The sequence below is a fragment of the Chlamydotis macqueenii genome, chromosome 6 (genome assembly GCF_036417535.1).
Source record: "Chlamydotis macqueenii isolate bChlMac1 chromosome 6, bChlMac1.mat, whole genome shotgun sequence".
Taxonomy (NCBI): domain Eukaryota; kingdom Metazoa; phylum Chordata; class Aves; order Otidiformes; family Otididae; genus Chlamydotis; species Chlamydotis macqueenii.
The window spans coordinates 41,009,341-41,032,123 of NC_141561.1; the positions used below are offsets into that span (position 1 = coordinate 41,009,341).

Below are 22,783 nucleotides of genomic sequence, written 5' to 3' on the forward strand. Positions count from 1 at the left end.
CCAGAAGCAGATAGTCCACAGTTTCTCCTGCACTGAAACGGCAGGCTTAGGAACCGTCTGCAGACTGCTTAGACTTCTTTTTTTCCTGGTGCCCTGGATTGGAAATTCAGCCTTAAGATAGTTCAGGAGGCTTGTTCAGTTAGGAAAGCAACAGGTTTTGGTTTGTTTAAAAGTAGGAAGGTTATCTACACAGCTACAAGGAATGCCCCTTTTTCCTGGTTCATACAAAAGTCAACTCTGCAGAAATGCCTTTGTTTGTTGTACAGATTTTTTTTTTTTCTCCTATTGATGATGTGTTTGTTAAAGAGCCTGGCTAGCGGGCATGTAAAATATACTCTAGTGTCAGATCATTTTTCTGTAAAACCTGGGAATAATAGTGGATACAACCACTGAATTTGAGAAGATCTTCTTAAATGTATGTTTTTAAGTTTGTAAAATCGTATTTAAATTCCATTGAACAATTAATATGTGTTATTTCATTGTAGGAAAAAGATGAGGTTACATTTGACTTGATGACCCACAGTATAAATCCAGAAACTCAGACTAAGCAATCACAAGAGAATATCTCGACTCAGGAATTGGACGTGATCAGCAACTCTGAAGAGGAGCAAGATCTGAAGAAGCATTGCCAGCAAATGTTGGAAATTCATCAGACTCCTGATTCTTCAAGGCACAATTTGAACATAGGCAAAGACACTTCGAAAGACTTCCAGAATTTCGTTGCAGATATGGCTGCATGGGGCTCACCTGAGATTGTGAGAAAGCAAGATATAAGCATGGAACTTCAACCGGTGCTTCATCTGACACCATTTTCAGAAGTTGAAAGCACAGAGTTTGAAATTATGCACACCAGGTCATCCACACAAGAAGATAATTCTTTATTGCTGGGATATTCTAACCTGTATGAAAATGGCAGTGAGGAAGCAGCCGTGGGAGCAGATAGAAAATCTCCAGCTTTCTCTGAAAGTACCTACTCCGATGACCAAGATATGGAGAAGAAGATTTTGGTAAGTGATATTTCATGTCTGATTTAATTCTGATCAAACAAGACTGCTCAGCTCTGTCCCCTGGATCATTGTTGGCCCGTTGGCTCCAAGCAGTGGAAACATACGCACCAAGAGCGGCAGGTCCAGTAACGCTCTGGACATACGGCTGTTAGTTCCTTTCTCGCTGTGAGAGAGCGGAGAAAATTCTGGTCTGTGTTAGAACTCTGTTTACCACTGCTTCTAATAAGATTTGTTGAGAGGACTCTTCAAATTCTGGTACTTTTGCAGTGACGCTTCGTGGAAGTAACTGATGAATTTGTGATAGCTCAATTACTCGCACATGAAGTGTGATGAAGAGATGTTTCAAAATTGGAGAACAATGTTTTTTTCTTTTCAGTGGACATATGTTATATGTTTGTGTCTGCATGATTTCACGGGAAGATGAAGTCTGTACTTCAGAATATAAATCTCCACTTGTATATTTTTGTGCCTTGCTCTTGAAGGGCAATTAATTATAAATACATGTCTGTTTCTTAAGACTATTGAAAGGGAGAAAAAAATGAGATGGCATGGGTTCCAGAGAGCACCAGTGTTGCATTCATCCTGGTGTTTGCCATCTCTAACACTACGATCAAGTAGGCATTTGCTAAAATCTGCACTAGTAACAAAGTTGTTATAAAAGCAGAAGAATCTACAGCTGGATTCAGAAATCTAAATTAATGTGAAAAATTATTTCCATGCAGCAGAGAGAAGCTGGTAATCTAACTTTAACTCCTTCTGATCTACAAGACGATGTAAGAACAGGAGCATCGGCTGTAGATGCAATGAGCGACCGATGTGGCAGCAGTAAGTTTAACTTTGTAGATTCCCTTCACCTGTTGTTAACTTCAGTGTAAAAATGCTATAACGTTTCCTCTCTCTCCCATTTTCTTTTCCTGAAGATCTTTATTTGAAAGCTATGCCTTTGCCAGGTGGTTCTTTGTTTAGAAAGGCTTGTATATTTGTGCTAGTGGAAGTTGCTTTTACCTTTTCATCTTTACATACTGAAAAGGAGACAGAGGTTTTAGTGAGTCTTGGCTTAACTACAACACTGTCTGGTGATAAAGGCAACTTACAACTCTTGTACTTGTTTAAGTTAGCTGAGATCTCAACCAGCTAACTTCAGCTGACCCTGCATTCATACTAGCAGAAGAAATCATGGTTATTTTGCAAGCGGGTTATGCTGGTCTCAAGTTCTTTTCACCTTTGTAACGTTTGTGGGGGCGGGGGGCTGTCTCTTTCTTCAGATGCCAGCTCAAATTTGGCAGCTAAACTAAAGCAGGAGCTGCAAACGTCAGACCACCTGGATGCTAGTTTCATGGCTTATCTGCAGTACCGTGGGATGTTTCCAGATATTATGGAATCAATGAGAGAAAAGGAAATACTTTCACCGCAGCTGAAGGTAATGTATGATTAATATGGGCAAAGATAAAACGCTGGTATGAAATAGAGTTAGCTGCTACCTTTGCACTGTGAAGTGTTCTGTGATCCTTTAAACTTGAAGTTGATTATGGTTCTTCAGTCATTTTTGCACCTCTCGTGTGACAAATTTACTGACATTTGTCTTGCTTGCACTTGCTAGAATTGAAAAAGTTTTGCTAGGACAGCAGTGGTGATTTTCCAGGATGTGGTGGTACCGAGGACCGCTTGATCTGAGCTGGGGGTTTGACTCGGAGGCTTTACAAACAGGCTGTTTCTTACAATAAGCATAGCTAGCAGACATCGTGCTCCCCTGCCTATTCTTGTCATTCTGATATGGTGGAGAGCTGTGGAAACACCACTGCAAGGTGTGGAGGCATCTTTCAGAGTCAGTTTAAGGAGCGTGAAGAATATACAGAAGACTAAGCGGTGATGGTGTACTGTAATCAGTAAGGCAAGTTTAGGAGAGTGTATGTCTGGGACTCTCTGGTTTGGTGCTGCAGCTGAACAAGCTCTCAGCCATCGCAGGAGTTCCAGCTGGTGAAAGGGAGAAATTCGGTGCTCCAAGTCATCTCATCTGTGAGGCTGGTGAGAAGTACGCGAGAAAGCGCAGCAGGCTGCAGGCAGTTTGAAGGAACTTGAGTAATAAGGAACTAGAAGTACACTTGCTAAAAAGTGAATGCTGCCGCTGATAACGTTTAGCAGGTTCTTTCAGCTCGCTCAGCAAAATGAAGGAAGATCTGTGCAATGAAGGAAGGCAAGGGAAAGGTCAGCCTGAAGTCAGACTCAAGCTGACTGACACAAGTAACTCACAAGATGAAGGACACTGGACCTTTATCTCTGCTTGGAGCAGAAGGAAGATCCTTCCCCTATTCTCTGAAGCACTCCTTCATAACAGACGTGATGCTCTGGTGTTGGAGAATGAAGAGCACCTTGAGTAACTGACATGACCCAGGAAAAGCCAGCCATGCAAAGTTGATGCAAACACCCACTCGCATTAGAACCAACGCTCCCAGAAAAGCATGTAAAGTATTGGTAACTGGAGATTCCTCACCGTTGGCCATCCAGACAATTTCTCTAGAGAAGTTTACTGCCTACCAAGAGCTTGTATTCATGACATCACTGAGAGGCTGCCAAGCCTGGTGAACACTACAGATTATCATCAGCTCCTGCTGTTCCATTTAGGGTCTAACGGTACCGTAACAAGGCCACCTGTTTTAAGTCACAGTACAGCTAGAAAGCTACAATCTAATTGCTATTGATGAAAATTGGTGGGACAAATCACACAGCTGGAATGGTGCAAGCAATGGCTATGAACTGTTCAGCAGAGATAGATGAAGGAGAGGCAGTGGGCTTCCTCTTTATGTAAAACAAAATGAAAAAAGGATTGATGGTACAGAGCTGACTTTGAAAAACAGTAGAGTCAGGATGCTGAATTTGAGGAGAGCAAGCTCTCAGTTCTTTAAGGAATTTGTGGATGTGATTCCCTGGGCAGCTGACCTCAGGGATAAAGGAGCAGAACAGAGCTGGCAGCTATTTAAGGATGTCTGTCTTAGAGCAGCAGAGCTCTCGGTTCCCTTGTGTAAGAAATGAGGCGAGGAAGGCAGGAGACCAGCACGGCTGAGTAAGGAACGCCTGGTTGAACTACAGTGTAAGAAGGAAATCACTGCACAGGCAGTGGAACCAGGGATGTTCCTGCGAAGAATATAGGGACAATGCCTGGATGTATAGGGATGGGATCAGGAAAGCTAAGGCACAGTTGGAGAGGAATTTGGCAAGAAATGTGAGGAAAAATAATAAGAAGGGCTTCTACAAATAGATTGGATAGAAAGAGAAGATTAAAGCAAGTGGGTGTGTGTCTGTGTGTGTATAGACTCTATATCTAAAAAATTAATAATTCTCAAAGAGCATAGTTTCATAGACTTCATGGAAGAAGCTAATTTGAATTTATCTTTTAAAAAATCTCTCGTTATTTAGTTTCTTTCATGGATCATCAATCTAGACTTTACAGGCTGCAAGATCTGAGTGGATATTCCAGTCCTGAACTTTTAGTTTGAACACAAGTGTGCTTCTGTTATTAATGGTTACTAAAGGTTTGCATTGGTTAGCATTGGTTCTTGAAATAATCAGTATTTTGATTCCGGTGACAGAAAAGCAACCCAAGGTGGTTCCAAAGTTAAGTTATTCAAAAAAGTGCAAAGAAAGAATGTCAAGAGTTAAAGACAAGTACTCTGTATTTTTGTTGTGAAAGTGAGTAGCAACGAGGAACAGCTCCACACTGAGGTTAGGAGATTTCTGGTGAAATGTTTGGAGAAAAGGACTTAAATCTCCAGTGACGGTCCTTGAAAAGAGACCCGGAAACATCTGTCCATGATGTAATAGTTTGTGAGCAGGGAATTTATTTAAAAGAGATTGCTTTGCCTGACAATGTCAAAGGAAACAATTTCCACTGTGTAAATTATTAAGACTGATTATTTTGGGAGATGTTATTTGTACATAATCTGCTAAATTAAGCCAAGGTTGTGTAAATACGTAATTCAGTTTTCTGGTGTCACTGGGAGTTAGTAACATGGCTTCAGACTTCACGGAATTTAATTTATTCCCAGGAAAGTTAGCCAAATAGTTCAGAAACAACAAAGATAAAGTAGAGTCCTTTGGCTTCATTGCACGTGTAGTGTCTGGGTGTGCACAGCAGTAAGACGCGCTGGCTGGGGCTGCCGTTTGTACGTTAACATTGTGTGTAGAGTGTTCTTAAATATTGTTGTTAGGAGATAAAAATTCTCTGGGAGCTGTTGGCTTGCTATGTATGTATGTGTGTATAAGCACACCGAGACGCAGGGTAGACCTGCGTGCCTTTACCTGTATCCCAGCCTCGGACAGCCTGCTAATTTTTCTTGTCTAGTGCTATCCCATCCTGCTCTTACAGCCTGGATGTTGATGCCTGTTTCCTCATACTATGCATTATGGTTTTTTTGATTTTGGTTTTTTTTTTTTTTTTTTTTATTTTTTTTTTTTTTTCCCTTCTCAGACTGTACTGAAGATGGTATATGAGGAGAGCCGCAAAATACTGGCTTTGTCAGAACATCCCTTTGGCTTTCGGGAGCTGAAAAATCAGACCAGAGCGGTGATGGAGGGGTGGCAGAAGGAGGGCTTAGCCTTGCTGGACGCTATACAGTCGCTGAGAGATTACCTTAGCAAGGTGGCAGATAGAGAAGACAAGGTATGGCAATAAAAATATCCTTTAAAGCAAAGTAAACAGTTCTTTATGTGTACAGAAATGTATATTGTTATGTAGTTAGCATGTATGTATATATGTGTGAAGAGCAAGGGACTCTTCCCGTTCTGAGATTTGAACTGGCCTCTTTAAACGCCTTTGGTCTGCTGAAGTTAACAGATAGGTATCCTCTTACACAGTAATGGCATTCAGAGAGATGCCAGTTAAAAAAATAATATTTTTAACAGGAACATTCAGGTATTGCTGCCGACTGGAGAGCAGAACTTCTGCAAGCAGTACAGAGCGTGTTTGAGAAGGAGAGAAACGTGTTGCAAATTGACTTGAAGTCTCACTTCTTCAATCCTGGGTCTGGTGATGCAGGGTCATTAGTGGAAAAACTGGAGTATATCATGAAACAACAAGTAAGAAAGCCAAGAAAACCTCCTACAGTGTTAGGCTCATAAATCACTTCTGTTCCCTTGTATTTTTTAATGGCTTTTACATTTTTTATTACTTCTGCGGTTAAATCTTATCTTGTGCATTAATTCAGATTGTGTGGGATCCGTGGGCTTTTATAGTCTATGTTTTGGTACCATTTTTCTCAAACTTCTTATATTGTGTTACAAAGCCTATTGAGTATTTTAGCTGGCCTCCAGAAAGACTGTGATAGCGAAAAGGAAATATTTGATAAAAAGGAGCAAGAGGAAGAATTCCATCTAGAGCTTCACAGAGTTCTCTTGCTTCAAAGGGTATATATTGAGCGAACCCTGAATCTGTTTGGGATTTTTTTTTTTGCTGATAATATCTAGTTTTTAGGTTCAGATAAGATGGTTTGTAGTAACTCTTATGCATAAACTAGTATTAGTCGCTGTTACTCTATTTGGAATCTAGTGAAGTGGGGTGTTTCTTTTTTACTTAATGTTAATGTGAAGCATGACCTTAGACATTTGAAGTTGCCTCTGTATAAAAATTGTACTGTAACAGCTTCTCTAGGGTTTCTCTTTGTAGAAAATATTGGAATAGCCTTGTAGATTTAACAGGATTTGGTTTGTTTTCAGGAGGAACAGAGGCAGATGGTTGTAGAGCACCTTTTCTCCTCAGATCGGAATAGCTTGCTCTGTGAAATACAGGACCTCCGAGCTCAGCTACGCATGACGCATCTTCAGAACCAGGAGAAGCTACAGCAGTTACAGGAAACCCTTACCAATGCAGAAGATCATGGGAGCAAACAAGAACACCACCTTCGGAGGAAAGGTAGTAATCGCCAAGTTCTTGTTATCTGGTCTTCTGTGCCAGGTCTTTCCTTTTTCGCCTAGAACATAAAAGGCAAAAAAGGATTGTTTTGCAAAGAAACAGATGCTTCTTTTACTTTTCTTCAGTTTTACTAATGCACTCAGGTTTCCTACGATTTTAGCAGAGGAATAAATTCTTCTTTCTAATATTAGTAGTTAAGAAAAATATATGAGAAGCAAAGAAAAGCTTTGAAATAACCCAAGCAATAGAGCTGAAGGGTGACTCCTTGTTAAATAGTGTATACGTGTAGAAAACCCATCAAGGATAGTAAAATCCTCTTGTTGGTTGTCAGGAAATTCTTTATATATATGTTTGCTAGTAAAAGGATGGGTTTGCTTACTGAGGTTTGGAATCCATTAGTAGGAGGTTACTGATAGTATATGGCAGTATACTGTTCCACACAGGAACACTTTACTACAGCTCATTTTTTCCCCCAGTTTGAAGCACAGTAACTGCTAACGTTAAGTTCTCTGTAATACAAATAACGGTTAATGTTTTCTTACCCTAGTTGAATTATTAGAATATAAGCTTCAGGAGGAAAAATCTATCGTGAGTGACTTGCACAGCACCCTGTCTGAGGAGCAGAAGAGAGCCTCTGAAACGTGTGATCTCTTGAATCAAGAAAAAGCAGCCCTGAAATCAGAGCTGTATGAAAGTAAGCAAGAGAATGAAAGGCTGCAGAAATCCCTAGAAGAGCTTCAGAGGGAAATAAACCAGTTACGGTGAGAAGCAGATTTATTCATTTATTTTATTTTATCTGTCAACAGGTCTGAAAGAGGCCATTGGATCCACAAATGGCTTAGCATTTGGAAACACAAGGAGGAAAACTAACCTCTCTTACTTTTCACAGATATGTTCATTTTTCTTTACTAACTTCTTAAATTTATTTATTCTTCAATTCAGATATGCGTATTTAGCTTTTCTGTGGCCTTGACCGAGAAAAGTGTGGAAACTTGCGTGTTGTATGGGTGTATTACAAGGGAACGGACTAGATCCCTGTATCCCTCATGTATCCCACTCCTGCAGCTTTTGTCTTAGACTTTTGGTTGGTACTTTTGTTTGCCCATCATCTTGTGCATATTTTTTTATTTTCCCTCCCCTGAATTCCTAATGTCTGTCGATGTTTTTCTTTCACAGGACAACAGTTTTGCTCTGCCAGCATAGATAACTTCTCCCTATCTCTTAATTGTTACTAAAGACAGCAGTTCTAGCTTTGCTTGGAGGGAGGTAAAAGTTTTCACGCGTTAAATAGCTGTGACTTGAAAATTGACCCTCTTTAGGAAAAGCAGAGGCCATCTTAAAGAAACAAATCAATAGACCAACTCAAAAAAGTAACCCAAAATGTCTTGCTTGCATTGCTGGTGAAGGATGTTCTGTTCTGAACATAGCAGTGTCATTTTGAACTTTTGCAGTTTTGAATTGGAAAAAAAAGAAAAGGATTTGACAGCTGCACTTGAAGACTTGCAGGCTGAACGTCTGAAGGAAACAGAGCTACGGGGTTTGTTTGAGGAACAACAGCTTCAGCATAAGAAAGCGGAAGATGAAAAGACACAGGCCTTGGAGGTAATGCCCTACATCTCTGTGCTTCAGTTCACTTCCCTCGGTGCATGAAGTTAACTAATAGGTTATTTTTGCAGTCTTTTTCCCATCCAAAGCTTTTTGTTTAATAACTGTTTAAAAAAACACCCAAACTTCTGCTGAATGTGCATAGCATTTATTTTGTTTTCACAGAATTAAAGCTTTCAGTTACCCTCTTTACTTGCACATGCAGAAATATGCAAAACTGTATGCTTTTTTTTAATCTATTCTTAATGTTGTTGAAGCGTTATGCTCTCACCAGTTTTGTGCTGCCCCTTGCTGTGTAGGGAGAGCTGGGTTCTACAGCTGTGTGCCTCCACCCTTTATTCCAGAGCAAACGTGCTATGAGGATGTGATGTGTAGGATCAACTGAGATGATAAAGAAAACCACCCAATGATATATATGCTTCGCAGAGAGTAACTGGAGCCTTTCCAATATAACATGTATTTTTGGAGGTTAACCAAAGCCTTTTTTTGTTCCCTTTCTTCTAAATTGAACAGAAAACAAATGAGCAGCTTTCTCTCTGCTGCTGTGATAACAATGACTCAGTTCTCATTCTAGGCCTACAGTGACTGGAAAAGGAAGAAGATTTAACATAAACCTTTTTTTAAACTTAAAAACCAAACCCAACCTCTTATCAGATAACTCCAAAACAATCCTAGTTAAATGCCCTAAGTGTGAGGACACGCAGTTCTGACTTATTTCCTTGCAGTCTGGCCTCTCACATCATCTTTCTGGTAGATGTTTGGGTTTCTGGGTGACTTGTGTTTGCTGGGATTTTGATGGTAGGACATCTTGTAGAAAGACTGCTTGTGCAGGGAAGGCAGAGATCATCTTAGCCAAGGCAAAGAGAAAAGGGCATTGCCCCAGGTGTGCCTGCGCAACAGATTAAACCGTTCACAGTTCACACTGCTGCAGTCCTGCATTCCCAGATCCTCCCTCGAAGCCCAGCTGCAGAAAGCTGATGCCACTTAGCATCTGACCTGGCTTTCCAGGAGATGGGAGGAGAGGTGGTGCTGGCTGAGGGGGTGGGGCAGCCCCCCTGCTAGGGGGACAGCAGTGCTCTGACTGTCTGCAGGCACAGACTGCGCCCCTTCAGCCGCTCCCTTTCCTTCTGAAAAAGGCTGGCTCCCAAAGTGGACTTGGGGATGGACTCTATTTAATCAGTCTGTACTGTGTGCTTTAACAGAGGGGCTGTAAAATCCAGCTTTCACATCTGCTCTTACTGCTTAGATTTTGGGTTTATTTTAAATCAACATAGGTTATTTCTGCTTCAGATGTCAGCTATTAAGGGGATTGAGTGATGGAAAGAATAGTGATCTCCTAATAAGAGTCTTACTAACTGAAGTAAAAATGACGTCCTGGAAGATATTTTACCATTGCAATCTTTGGTTTTGTTACTTGGTTGCTTACAAGCATGCTTCTGGCACTTGAACTTGTAATTTTAAATTAAGTTTTTAAAGACCTGAACTACTCCAGTTCAGGCTTGGATTTCTTCCTGGATAAAACAGGAGGTTGAAAATTGCCAAATGCCAGGCTGCCCCATGAATGAGTGTTTGTGCTGGACTATTAATTTGTGCTTCTCTGTGTTTTGAACAGAAGCTGCAGGCTGCCTTGGAGTTGCAGCTGATGCAGAATAACCAGCTGGCCATATCCTTGGAGCATGAGCAAACGGTAAACGATAATCTCCGCAAGGAACTTAAGATTGAGCACTCTCGCTGTGAAGCCTTGCTGTCTCAGAAACAGACCAAAGTGTTGGAGCTAGAGAAAAATTTGGATGCTGAGAAAAATCGTTCATTGGAGCTCCTGAATTCCTTGAATCACGAACGCGTTTTGACGGAACAGTTGAGTATGAGAGTGAAAGAAGGTGCTTCTTGTCAGCACAAGGAGTCGCTGCTGGAACAAGCCTTTATTCGAGAGCTCCAAGCCCAGCTGGAAGAAGAGAGGTCCCGATCCGTGGAGCTAGCTGCTGTTATTGAGAAAATGCACCAGAAGGCCATTCGTTCCCAAAGGCAGCTGGAGGCTGAAGTACAGATGTGCTGTGAAGAAACCCAGAGGGAGAGAGAAGTCAGTGACAAATTGCGAGCTACACTGGAATCTCTTCAGAGTCAAAAGCAAGAGGTAATCCATTCCTTGGAGGCCCAGAAGGTAAGGGAGGCGAAGCTGAAGGCTGACTGGGAACAACTGCAGTCGCTCTTCAAGGCAATGAGAGAGCAAGATAAAAACAAGAAAGAGGAGAGAGAGGGAGAGCGAAGACAGCAGCAACAAACAGAGCTAGAAAAACAGAAGGACTGGCAGAGAGACCAAGAGAGACTGGTGAGAATGTGTCTGCAAGCCTTGCCTTACACCGAAAGAGCCGTGAACTGGGGTTTAACCCTGTGGATGGTGTTCTTTAATTGAAATGTTTCCTTCTCTTAAACAAAGCATTCTGAAAAATGCATTAGATGGGCTCTTTTCCTGCATTTCTTAAACCTAGCTGTTCTTAAGGTTTTGCTTCTGAATTTATTGTTGCCAGAGGTTGATCTTTACATCTTTGCCTCTGCTGGGATTTGCCAGTTGTTAACAGATGGAGAAGAATACGGCTTTAACGCAGAACGGAACTGAACTAGGTTTCGTGTCATTGCCCTTGTTTTGAGCTAGGCTCCTAATTATGGTTTGCAGTAGTCTCAGTTTCACCCTTCTTGTTTCTCAGCTCCTTCACTTTCATTTAGAGGAGGAGGGAGGCTTTGCAGGCTTTCTGGAGACTTGTCAGTCACCATGTCTAGATGGAGAAAATGCCCACTCCAGAGTCATAAACCTGGCTTCCTGGTGGCTCTGGGAGGCAGAACTGTAAGCCTTCCTTTATAAGTGGTCTGGGAGTTAAGGATCACTTAAGATGGATATGCTAGTTAGGTGTGATGCTTTTATTTACGGTCTGTGTGTGTGTGCAAGAAACAAAACCAAAAACCACTTATACCTGAGTATGTATATTTACGTATCTGTCTGTATCCATCTAAGATGCAATTAACTGCCACTTATTCTGTTCAAATAGCAAAACTTGGAACGGCAACACCAAAGGGATGAACAAAGAATTAAAGAGCTGCAGGAGATAGTGGCAATATTAGAAGAAAGAGAAAGAAATCCCCCATCTCCAAACCATCAGCAAGAACTGTTGTGTACCTTAAACAAGGATCGAAATGCCAAACAGGCCACAACAAAAGAAACGGAAAAATCGCATTTGCAACAGCAGCAACAACATCTAGAGAAGATAAGACAGCAGTTGGTCTTTGTAGCTGCGCACCTGAACGAGTTCATATATAAAACTGTGGATAAGTGAGTAGCTGTTCATAAAACAGCAGTTTTCTGTCCATCCTGCTTCTGAACTTGTCTTGGTCGTGGCTGAGAGCTCTGTGCTGAAGGGAGTGAGTGGTGTATCTGCTTACAAGACTCAGTCTTGTGTGACAGCATGGTTTTGTGGTGGCAGCAGACTCTGGTTATTGTCATCCCACTGCAGCCCTTCCCGTGAGAAGCTTGTGTGCCTGCGTTTGAACTAGATCTGTGAAGTGACCCTGCTTGGAAAGAGCAACTCAAAAAAAACCCAAATCCCTACTTGAAAGAGTCATTTGGTACTTTGGTAACTGCAGCAGTCTGATTAGAGAGCAATCAAAGAAACCAGGTTAATCAACACATCTGCAGATTTGGAAACTCTATTGAGCGTGGCAGGGAAAAGCTGGAGTCAGGAATCAGTGGCGAGGTCACAGTAATGTCTTACTTCTTTGGCAGCAGAGTAAAATCCTAGCGACATTTTGCTGCAGCCTGAATGTGCATAATAGAATTTCAGACGAGTATAACTACAGACTTGTGAATAAATCCTATGGCACTATTTAGAAACTCTACTCTTAAAAATTAACAAAACTTGCTAGTTTATGTGCGTATTCATAGTATTTTGTGTGATGAATAGGGCGTAAGTACAGCCTCCAAACTTAAAGATAATCCAGTAGGGAGAGGGAATCAAGTGTTCGTTAACATCACTACAAATCAACCTGATACTGAAAAAGTGTTTCTGTTTAACAGAAGAGTTAACGACCGGTCTGCATCGCATGATGAAGCTGTAGCCTCTTTACTGCAGACGTTAAAGGAGCTAAAATCAGATTTGTTGTCTCCTCCTGCATCTCAGGTAAGGAAAATGGCATATATTTGTTGATTATCAGTCAGTTGTGTACTGCAACCCAAAGAATACAGAACGCGTAAGTTGATTGATTGGGTTTTTTTCCTCCTCTCCCCTTCCTTTTTTTGGCAAAACATTCTGAGGAAAATCGTGGTTTGCCTTGGAGATGGAAAAAAGATGTGCTCTGGTACTCACACTGTCATTATATTAACATATTTTAGTACCAGACTCTTGCTTTTTTATTGTATTGCAGAGCCTGCTCCTGACAGTGTATTTTTCCTAGATTTGTAGGATGTCCAAGGATATTAAAAGCTGGGATGAGCTGCTGCTGCTCCTGTATGCATCCAGAGGCAGTTGTTTTTCAGCAAATTGTCCAGTAATTTGCAAAAAGCACAATACTGGTCTGTCATCTCGGGAGGGATGTTTTGAGTGATGTTTGCAGTATTGCAAATATTTTATACAAGGCTAGGGATTATCAAAGCCTGAGCTCGGGTCTATTGATACATCGCTGTTAGATTCTGTCTTATTCACCTGATAACTTCACCCTACATTTATATCTTTCTCTTGTAGTAAAGAAAGAGATCTTCAAACACATCGCAGCCCTTTCAGCCAAAATTTGGGGATTTACAGCTAAGTCAGTCTTGGCTCTGTTAGATTCAGTCTCTCTCTACTCCCTTCTGTGCTCGATAGCAGGTCCCCAGAAAGCACACCTTTGAGACAGAGTTCCCATTGTCTGGTACAGGAAGAGGCTTTTGTAACTTCTTTTGTTCTCCTGTGCTCTGTAGTAAAAGTCTGATGTACAAGCTGGCTTGGCGTGGTGCAAGCTCCCCCCGTGGCTTACAAAATATGAGAGGTATTTTCCTTCTCTTGCCTGTGCAGCCACTGAGGTGGTTGCCAAATAGATCATCTCCAGTCTTCAGGCAGGGGACGTAACCTCCTCCCAAGCAGATGCTCATGGAGTTATCTTGGTTAAGCCTTCCTCTCACAAAGCTTTAGAGCCCTCTGCTGTGGACAGAACGTTCGGAGAGCCTGTGGGGGGAACCGGATAACCTTATGGCTCTATTTAAATCTGACTTAGCACAGCTCCCTCCAGAGCTGAGCTGTTGTTCTGGCTCAGCTCACTCCAGGGTATTTACTGGAAAATAAAAAAATAGTTTGGATTGTTTGTTTTTCCTTTGATGCCAGGAGGTCTTCTGCATTAGAAACTCTGTTGCAAATGCTTTTCACAACTTCCAGGTTTTCCAGGCTCTCATCCCCATCAGTTAAGCCAGTGAATGCCACGCAGAGTAGCTGTCGCTTCTCTTGTTGGATCAGATTTTGCAACTGCCTCCTCCAGGGATTATGACCACACTAAAATAAAGGGATTCAAGTTTTCTGACCTACTCTTTTTTTTTTTTGTTAAACAAAACTTTCAGTGGAGCACTCTGAAGACCTGCCTTTCTATAGCTTAGAAAGCAAAAAGTCTACCTTGATATCCTTTCTTCTGTGGGCACAAATGCCCCTCCTCTCTGCCCTCTTTTCAGGCTTTGATTTTTTCCAGAATCACCTTTTGTTTCAGGCTCCTCCTGGAATTTCTCTGTCCTTTAAGGTACTGAACCACATGCCCTGGAGACCAGAGGAATTTACTGCTGTTCCTTCCTTCAGTTGCGATAAATTGGGGACTATGCCAAAATGAAAACTGTGCCAAAATGAATATGGAGTCAACAGATCCATGCCAGCTGGTGCAGTAGGAACCAAGCGGGTAGATGAATCATGTAGAACTCCTTCAGACCCTACAAGTATCTGTTACTGCCTTAAAATCGATGCTTGCTGCAGAGGCCAATATAAAGCAGCTTCCCTCCACTTCAGTACGATAGAGTTGGGTGTTGTTTCCCATGTTTGAACTCTTTTTAATAATCCTTATCTGAAGTGTGGTTTGTATCTGAAGTCTTTATCTCTTCTTTTGTTCTCAAAAGACTTCTCTGTCCCATCCCCTTATGTGATACGGCACAACTGCCACGCCAGCATGGGCCGTATGTAGGGAAACGCGTGCTTTAGTTTATCTGTCTTCAGTACAAAATCCTGAAATTGTATAGAACATCAGAATTAGACCATAAGCACAGGACAAGAGGTTAACCTGGACAGAAATAAATACCTAATTCCCAACCAATATTGAAGCATTTTTTTTAACTCTGAGAACTGGAGAGCCTTTGCTTTCAGAAGTTTTAAAGAAGCTGCAAAGTCAAAAGGCAGGGAGGTGGGTTATGTGCTGTGAAGGTACAGATTGGAACCCAGGCAGTAAAAAGCCTTAGATGGCTGTGGTTTATTAAACTTTATTATATAAGATTTTTTTACTTGACAAGTTGTGCTCTGCATAGAGGACAAACATAAATGGCACATGTTAGTGTATTGAGGTATTCATAAGAAATTACTCCTGAAGAAGTTCAAACTCCTAATAAGGTTGTACTGAAATAAGTTCCTAGGAGCAGTTGGGGTCAGGTGTGTGTACTGGCTCCTCTAACATACATCTCTTGTTTTTCTGTGGTTTGCTGCATCAGTTTACAGTTACTGATGTAACTGTTGACTGTTAAGTTGGTAAGTCGATACAAAGAGGGGTTATGAAGGCAGAAGTTCCACAAAGAATTGGACCTGGGTCTCCTTCCTATAAGAGATGACTTGCCACAAAACTGAATTTCTCAGAATTGAATGTGATTTTTTTTCAGAATTTACTTCTGTAGATGCTTCACAACGTGTTTGTGTGCAGGCATGTACATAGACATCTTTCTTCACCGTTTCTGTGCTGCCTGTGGATGTGGAAGAAATCCAGGTCACTTGTTTTTGTTTCCAAGTGCTTGGGAGACTCTGTTATTAAAGGGAAGAGGATACCTGCAAAGCTGATTGGACAGATCTGTAGAGGAGGGGTAGCTCAATTAACAATTAATTTGATACTCCTTAAGAAGGGCTGCTTGTGTGTTCCCGTTTCTCATCCTACCGTTTAACACCTGAATGCCATTGCTGATTTTCAGGCGCGTTATTTTTTCCTGTTTCAGTTTGTCCATGCAGTTAGGTTATTATTCAGAGGTGTTTGGCTGTGTAAGTAACGTGCAAAAACCATCACGGCTCTTTTCCTTTGGGTTTCTTTTTCAGATCAGGTCTACAGATGATCCTGATGCTGTTCAAGACCTGGAAAGAGATGCTTGGCAGCAAGAGAGAAACATGTTACAGAATGCGCTGAAACAGGCCGAATCCGAACTGGCTAAAGCTACTGTTGAAATTGAAAATAAACCAGTGGTAGAAACTTCCAGTCCTAAGGTATGGCCAGCAAATGGGCTGCTGGGAGCTCTGTGAGCGAGCGACGCCGTAGCCGCTAGCGTGTCTTTTAAACCTTTGGCGCTTGGTTTGCTCTCGCTGTGTGAGAACCGTTACTGACTCAAGATCACGAAAACCTCTGGAAGGTTCAGCCCTTGCTAGTACTGTTCTTGGGCATTGCCCGAGGGATTAATGTCCCATGTAGAACTGGTAATTTAGTAATTGTATTTTTTTTTAATGTAAATATGATACAACTTGCAATTGCAGAGGAGCTAGGAAGCGTACAGCTCAGATTTCTGGGGATAGGAGTATCTTGTCAGATTATAGCATTTAACTTATCGCTGTACTCTTCTTCAGTTGCTACTTTGAAAGGTGATTTTATGGAAGAACAGTTTGATAAACTGTATCTTCCATGAGGAACACTTTCGCCATATTTCCCTCATCAGAAAAGTTCCTTTGTAACTTTCTGGGTGTTAGACAGGGACTTGCACCAAAAGGAGCGATAGCTCTTTGGAATCCCTTTCTACTCTTAAATGAGATTCAGATTTCTTATCTGAGTGTGAAAATCTCACACATCCATTATTTTCAATTCCGCCCCCCCAATCTGAAATACTTTTTATTCCTCTGACAATTTGATTGTAATCAAGTCAGCTGGACACTTATCCCAACATGCTTTCTGGTTTGTATTTACTTAAAGCAGATGTTATTTTCTTTGTTAAAGAGTCACACTGCTTTAGAGTATGACAATTTTGCTTTGAAACATTCACGCGACTGCAGGCAGTCTCACACTCCAGACTCGGGTGCTTTTTAGCTCTGTACAGAATTGTTCCAGCTGCCCTTGCGTCGGAGGTATGGATGTTCAACACGAAGACAGCTTGCTTGTGCTAAAATTTTCTACGCTAGCCAAACTTCACAGACATACAGAAATTCAGTAGGCTTGGTACAATCCTCCATGAAGGGTGTCCAAACCGCCAGAGTGTAATACTGCTGCTTTGCACCAAAACTGGCCAAGTCACAGACTCTGTTACACAAATACTTGCTCAAAATTTCACTTTAGAGCTAATTGTACACTGCTTCCATACTTCGTAATTATTAAATAGCTTTCTACAATTTTGGAAAGCAGAAGAGTTTTAGATACCCACGCACAACCAAGTTGTGGGAGATGCTGCTGGAAAAACTGACTAAATCTTAAGAGATTGGGGTTTTTTCCCTTCTTTTCTTTCTCCAGATGCAGAGATTATACAAGAAGTACCTTAGAGCAGAGAGCTTTAGAAAGGCTCTAGTTTACCAGAAGAAATACCTCTTGCTGCTGCTTGGTGGATTTCAGGACTGTGAGCAAGCGACCCTCTCTCTGATAGCACGTATGGGAGTCTACCCCTCACCTGCAGACCTGCAGCTCTCCAGATCACGTTCCCGGCCTTTTACCAAGTTCAGGTGTGCAGTCAGGGCAGTCATCGCAGTATCGAGGTAAAGCCAAAACACTTGTTGTCTCTCATACACGCTGTTTTCTTGGAAATTTTAAAAATTGATCGTTCCTGTGATTTATCCCACATTAATATTAGGCAAAAGGTGTCTCCAAAACCAGTTCAAACATGACTTGGTAGCTGTAGCTGTGGCCAAGCTGTTATTTCAGAGTTGGATGTGAACTAAACTAAAGATTTATAAAAAGCCGCGTCTGTCTTGAGAGATACCCAGCTGCGATACATTTGAGAATCGGTGCACAACAAGGACAAACTGATGTCCTTTCAGGTCTGACCCTTACTCACTGACTACCAAATGGATTTTGTGAGCTGTACTGGGGACAAAAAGCCATCTCATGGCTTTTGAGTCCATTTAATGGAAAAAAATTCTTTCAAATGTAATGGGTGGTCACTTCTGAGCAATTTCCTTGTCTGGTAAAAATGATTGCTGGCAAGTTTAAGACTTTCAGGAGATGGCACAGGATGCCTTTAGGCTGTTGTCTTTGATGTGCGTGCTATAATGACAGCAATGTCAAAGAACGTCAGAACAGTGACCTCCACACTACTCCTCCGAGGCAGGAAGAGCTGCCACAGAACTCTCTGGAGATGAGGGACAGAGTGGAGGAGCTGCAATAAAATGAGCAAACCTTTTCAACGTTGAGGGGATCGCTGCAGAGTAAAATGGGATAAGCTTTCAATCGAAAGACTGACGTTCAAGAATTCTTCCTCCATTCCTGCGGGAATTGTTACTGATGTTGTTTCATACATTTCATGCCAACAAAGAGTTTGATATTAAAATTCAGTGTATTTTTGTTTCTTTTTAATGACTGTACACATTAATTTTGTTACTAAGGTTAAAGTTTTTGGTGAAAAAGTGGAACAAAGTTAACAGGAAGAGCGCACATAGTGAAACCCTTTCTCACAGCGTAGGAGGTAATACAGGTAAGCATTTTGGACAAGGACATTGTTTTAATCGTAATTTCTCTTTAATGATGGGTTTCATTTAAAAACAAAACCAAAAGAATACCCGCTGAAGTGTCAAAATCTGTTTATCTGTTAACACAAATGCGTTTATCCATTTCCTGAACCCAACGATGATTAGTTTACAAGGATGTTTTAAGAAATTACAATTGAAAACTTGCAGAATTCATAATTTACAACAACAGCAAGCTCCTCCTCTTCTCCCTTTATTGCAGCTGCCCAAGCTGATCTGATGCAAGGTGATCTGATGCAGTTCAGTAAGGACTGTGTTCCTTTGCGTTACTCAAGGATGTGTCTGTAAGAATTTGGACAAACACCTTAATGCAGTACCCAATATTGTGGAACTGTCCCATTTCATGTAATATTCCATTACTTGCGGTTTTTCAACATGAAACAAAATTCAGATAAAATAGTGCATTTTTCATTACCTGGCACTACATATTTTTCACTATTCTAAGTTACTGGAAATGCTTATTTAAAAAACTACTTCCTACATGGAACCACTGTGGTGCGGTTCCTGTGAAGCTTGAGTCCCAAAATGCATCCTGAACTTTGTACTGCACTACAAAATAGCATCTTGGCAGCCTCATTAAAAAATATTCGATTTTTTTTGTGATTTAAAGGTCTTGTTGGAAGGGTTTTTTCTTTTTTTAGTGGAAACAAAACAACACCCTAACCCCTAAACCTTCACCAAAGCAAACAAAATATCTCTTCCTTTCTCTGCTGCCTCTGAAGTCAGAGAATGTAAGTCAACAGTAACATATAGTCAGAGCAAATATGAAGAATTACAGTTTCTTGAAATAGATTTTGGTCGTGTCAGCCAGCGGAACGTCCCCTGTGTGGATATAGCAATAGCTGATAAAAAAGTGAGCCTGGAGAAAGAAAACAGTGCAAGTGCTCCATTTGCAGGAAGCAGTTCTTCAACATTGAAATGTCAAACTTCTGTCACATCTGGTTAAAACAAACAAAGAACAAAAAACCAAACCAAAAAAGCAGTTAGCTGTAGAAAGTGTGGTTTGGCTGCATTTAAAACCAAACACAGTTGTGCTCTGCTGTGATTCCCATGGGCTGTATTGGTTATGTTTGCGATAGCCTGTTGGAAATGGTTTCCAGTGCGTATTTTTTAACTGTTTCGTATTTATCACAGCCTCTGGTGCAAGAACAGAAATTCTGAAGGAGCAGCAGCCCCCCGCTGTTCACTTGGGTTCTCCCCCTACGCGGGACGCTGGGCTGTGCCACAGGAGCAGCTCTGCGAGATTTGCGAGCCGCTCCCCCAGATCCTCTCAGTGCTTACCCACCAGGTCAGTCTGCGCTCGCTGCCGGTGTTAACCACGTTAACCACGACAGCCTCCCGTAAAAACGTAACCGCTTACTGGAGGAGGTGCTTGAACAAGAGGAGGAATTTGTTTGCTTAGGTCTGGTAAATGTTTGATTTCTTTCAAGATGCTACAGGAGAAGAAAACTTCTCATCTGCTTTAGAGTTCTTGGACTGAGAATATTCCTGGTGGTGTTCCCTAATTTAATTTAGACAGGCTACAGGATTTGCAATGGCTGTGTCTGTTAGCCTTCTTTGAGGGATAATTCTTGTTGCTTTTGCTGTCCAAGCTGGAGATTAATTTCTGAGCAACCTGTGGCAGCAGCTCCCCTACCATCTGACAGCGTTGTTCTAGATTAGCTGCCTTCAGACTTCGTGCATGCACACCGAATGGGAGCTGGAGAACTTGCAGGGTGTGTCCTGTTGCAGTTTTTCACATATTACGGCCAGTTCTGCGCACAAATACAACCCCAGGTACTTGTTGCTGGGTTGGGTGTCCCAGGTGACACTCTGCACGGTGCTGCTGAGACAACGCCTGAGCTGCAAGCTCTGCACCTGAGTTGGAGGAAGGTGGCCTTCCGTCATTACTGACCGCCGTGCTCCCGGGCTCCCCTGGGATGCAGAGCAACCTCGGACATTGCCCAGTCCGTTCCTGGGTGTAGTGTCTCCTCTCCCAAGCCGCTCCTCGTAGGTGGCTTCCTCCGTGACGTAAGGATTTGCAGGAGTCGATGTGACAGGTAGCTGTTCTCTGCGTGGGGCGTGCTGTTTGTTTCTTAACCTCTTGCTAAATTAGAAACTGCAACTGACAGGCAATTTTCTTCATAAAGAAAAAAACAGTAGTAAGGAAGTAGCTGTGATGATCTAGAGGTAAACAAAGAAAGCACGTGCTCCAAGTTATTTTAGGTTTTTTTAACATTGCTAACTGATTTGGGGGACAAGACAGTGCTTGTCACGCAGGACAGGTAGTGTTCTGGTTTACAGAGAATTGAGCAAAACATTTTTGAGAGTTAGAGACCTGCAAGCATTTCCCAAAAGGCTTAATTCTGCTCCATGTTATGGCACGTCTCTGGGCCTGAGAGCCAGAAACAGCGGCTGGCAGCTTACCTGTGAGGAAAAGTCACGTGTGTTGTATGGAACGAGGGTGTGAATAACAGTGGTGTGACTGGGTTAGTGGTAGCTCAAGTCTAACATGATCCAAGATAAGTTAAACAATGCCTGTTGCTGCTTTTCTTTCCTGGCAAAGCTATACAGAAGGAAGGGACGGACAGGAGCTACTTTCTGCTAATTGAAAGGTGCAGGGACAGGGAATAAATCCTGACTGCTCACAGGAGTGTGTTTGCAGGGTGTCCCTTCTAACGCATCTTTCTGCTAATATTTGAAATTTGTTGTTAATGTCCGGAGAGAAAACACACTGTACCATCTAAAGGGTCCCCTTCTTCATCCTTGTCCTTCATGACGGCATTTTACCTGCTGAACAGGAGAGTACACGCCTGGACGCAGCATGCTCCTCTTCAGTCCTTCTCTGCAAAAGTGGCTCTTTGCTCACCTGGCCAGTTGGACTTGCCTCTGACTGCAGCCTTCTCACCTGAGGGACGTTGTGTTGCGTATCAGTAGAGAGAGATTCATAGATACTCCAGCTTTTATCAAAACATCCTTTTTTTTTTTTTTGCCTCCCCTGTATACAAAGCTGCCCGGTCTATATTGTTTTGTATGTAATTCTTTGTGGTAATGGTTTTTGCTGCTGTTCTAGTTTGCTTTGCACTAAATTCCTGCCTATGTGAATGTAACTTTATTATTTGAAAATATAGCATGAGAAGAAGAAAATAATTTGTTTTCTTTTTTAAGACTGAATCCATCCACAAGTTCAGCTTCAGAAAAGTCACCTGTGCCTAACCAGGATCCTGAACGATCGCTAACGGAATACATCCATCGCTTAGAGGTCATCCAGCAGCGACTAGGGGGTATGCAACCAGGTGAGAGCCACCATGTTACCACCTGATGCCTGCCAGCAGTTTTTGCACTGCCTGTAACACCTGAAGCATGTAAAGAGCTTAATTTTAATGAATCATTAAAATGAGGGGGGGAAGGGAGGAAAAAAGGAAGTAAGTTTCTGAAATGAAACCTTTTTGTGAATCATAAAACAAGTCCAAGAGTGGCATTTCTCAAAATAAGTTCTTAGTTAAATTCTTCAGAGATAAGGCTGAATAATTTCATGTGATTTCCCCTCCCCGCCCTGTTATCGAGTCTAAATAAAAAAGTGTTGCAGTTTAAGTGAAGTTGTGTATGGAACTAATGTGCTTTAAAGTCAAAGAGAACGATTGTGATAGCTGAACAGGGCTTTCTCTGCAGCACAAACTATAACACTTCCCTCATTTATCGCTTCCTTATATTCCATAGCAGATAAAAAAAAAAAAAAGATTTGGAGGCTGGTGAAAGCAGCCATCTAGTTCTAAAATTGATCAAAGAGCAGACTCGCTCTTGTTAAATCTTGGGTAGATGATGTCCGTTGCTCGTCCCTTGACCACCGATGCCGTCACACCATCATAGAAGGCCACCAAATTGTTCAGGCACGATCTGCCCTTGGTGAAGCCATGTTGGCTGTCACCAACCACCTCCTTGCTCTCCATGTGCCTTAGCATGGTTTCCAGGAGAATCTGCTCCATGACCTTGCCAGGCACAGAGGTGAGGCTGACCGGCCTGTAGTTACCTGGGTCTTCCTTGTTCCCCTTTTTAAAAATGGGGTTATGATGTTACCCCTTTTCCAGCCATTGGGAACCTCACCAGACCACCACCACCACTTCTCAAATACGATGGCCAGTGGCTTGGCAACTTCATCTGCCAGTTCGCTGAGGACCTGTGGATGCATCTCATTGGGTTCCAAGGACTTGTGCACTTTCAGGTTCCTCAGATGATCCCAAACCTGCTCTTTGAGTACAGTGGGCGGTTCTTCATCCTTGCAGTCCCTGCCTGTGCCTTCTACAGCTTGGGTGACATAGTTAGAGCCCTTGTCGGTGAAGACTGAGGCAAAAAAGTCATTGAGTATCTCAGCCTTCTCCGTGTCC

General features: G+C 42.0%; 1 protein-coding gene across 2 annotated transcripts in view; it reads left to right on the forward strand.

Moving 5' to 3' along the window:
* PCNT (pericentrin) overlaps nucleotides 1–22,783 on the forward strand; it is a 102,728-nt gene that overhangs the window by 77,181 nt on the left and 2,764 nt on the right. For both annotated transcript variants that reach the window (XM_086750481.1, XM_086750482.1), the window contains exons 39-54: nucleotides 486–1,007; nucleotides 1,730–1,832; nucleotides 2,273–2,427; nucleotides 5,473–5,664; nucleotides 5,907–6,080; nucleotides 6,717–6,912; nucleotides 7,460–7,673; nucleotides 8,364–8,514; nucleotides 10,130–10,846; nucleotides 11,562–11,842; nucleotides 12,584–12,686; nucleotides 15,804–15,968; nucleotides 17,194–17,432; nucleotides 18,279–18,367; nucleotides 19,554–19,707; nucleotides 21,567–21,694. In XM_086750481.1, the coding sequence (XP_086606607.1) occupies nucleotides 486–1,007; nucleotides 1,730–1,832; nucleotides 2,273–2,427; nucleotides 5,473–5,664; nucleotides 5,907–6,080; nucleotides 6,717–6,912; nucleotides 7,460–7,673; nucleotides 8,364–8,514; nucleotides 10,130–10,846; nucleotides 11,562–11,842; nucleotides 12,584–12,686; nucleotides 15,804–15,968; nucleotides 17,194–17,432; nucleotides 18,279–18,367; nucleotides 19,554–19,707; nucleotides 21,567–21,694 (3,583 nt within the window). The remainder of the gene's footprint in view (nucleotides 1–485; nucleotides 1,008–1,729; nucleotides 1,833–2,272; nucleotides 2,428–5,472; nucleotides 5,665–5,906; nucleotides 6,081–6,716; nucleotides 6,913–7,459; nucleotides 7,674–8,363; nucleotides 8,515–10,129; nucleotides 10,847–11,561; nucleotides 11,843–12,583; nucleotides 12,687–15,803; nucleotides 15,969–17,193; nucleotides 17,433–18,278; nucleotides 18,368–19,553; nucleotides 19,708–21,566; nucleotides 21,695–22,783) is intronic.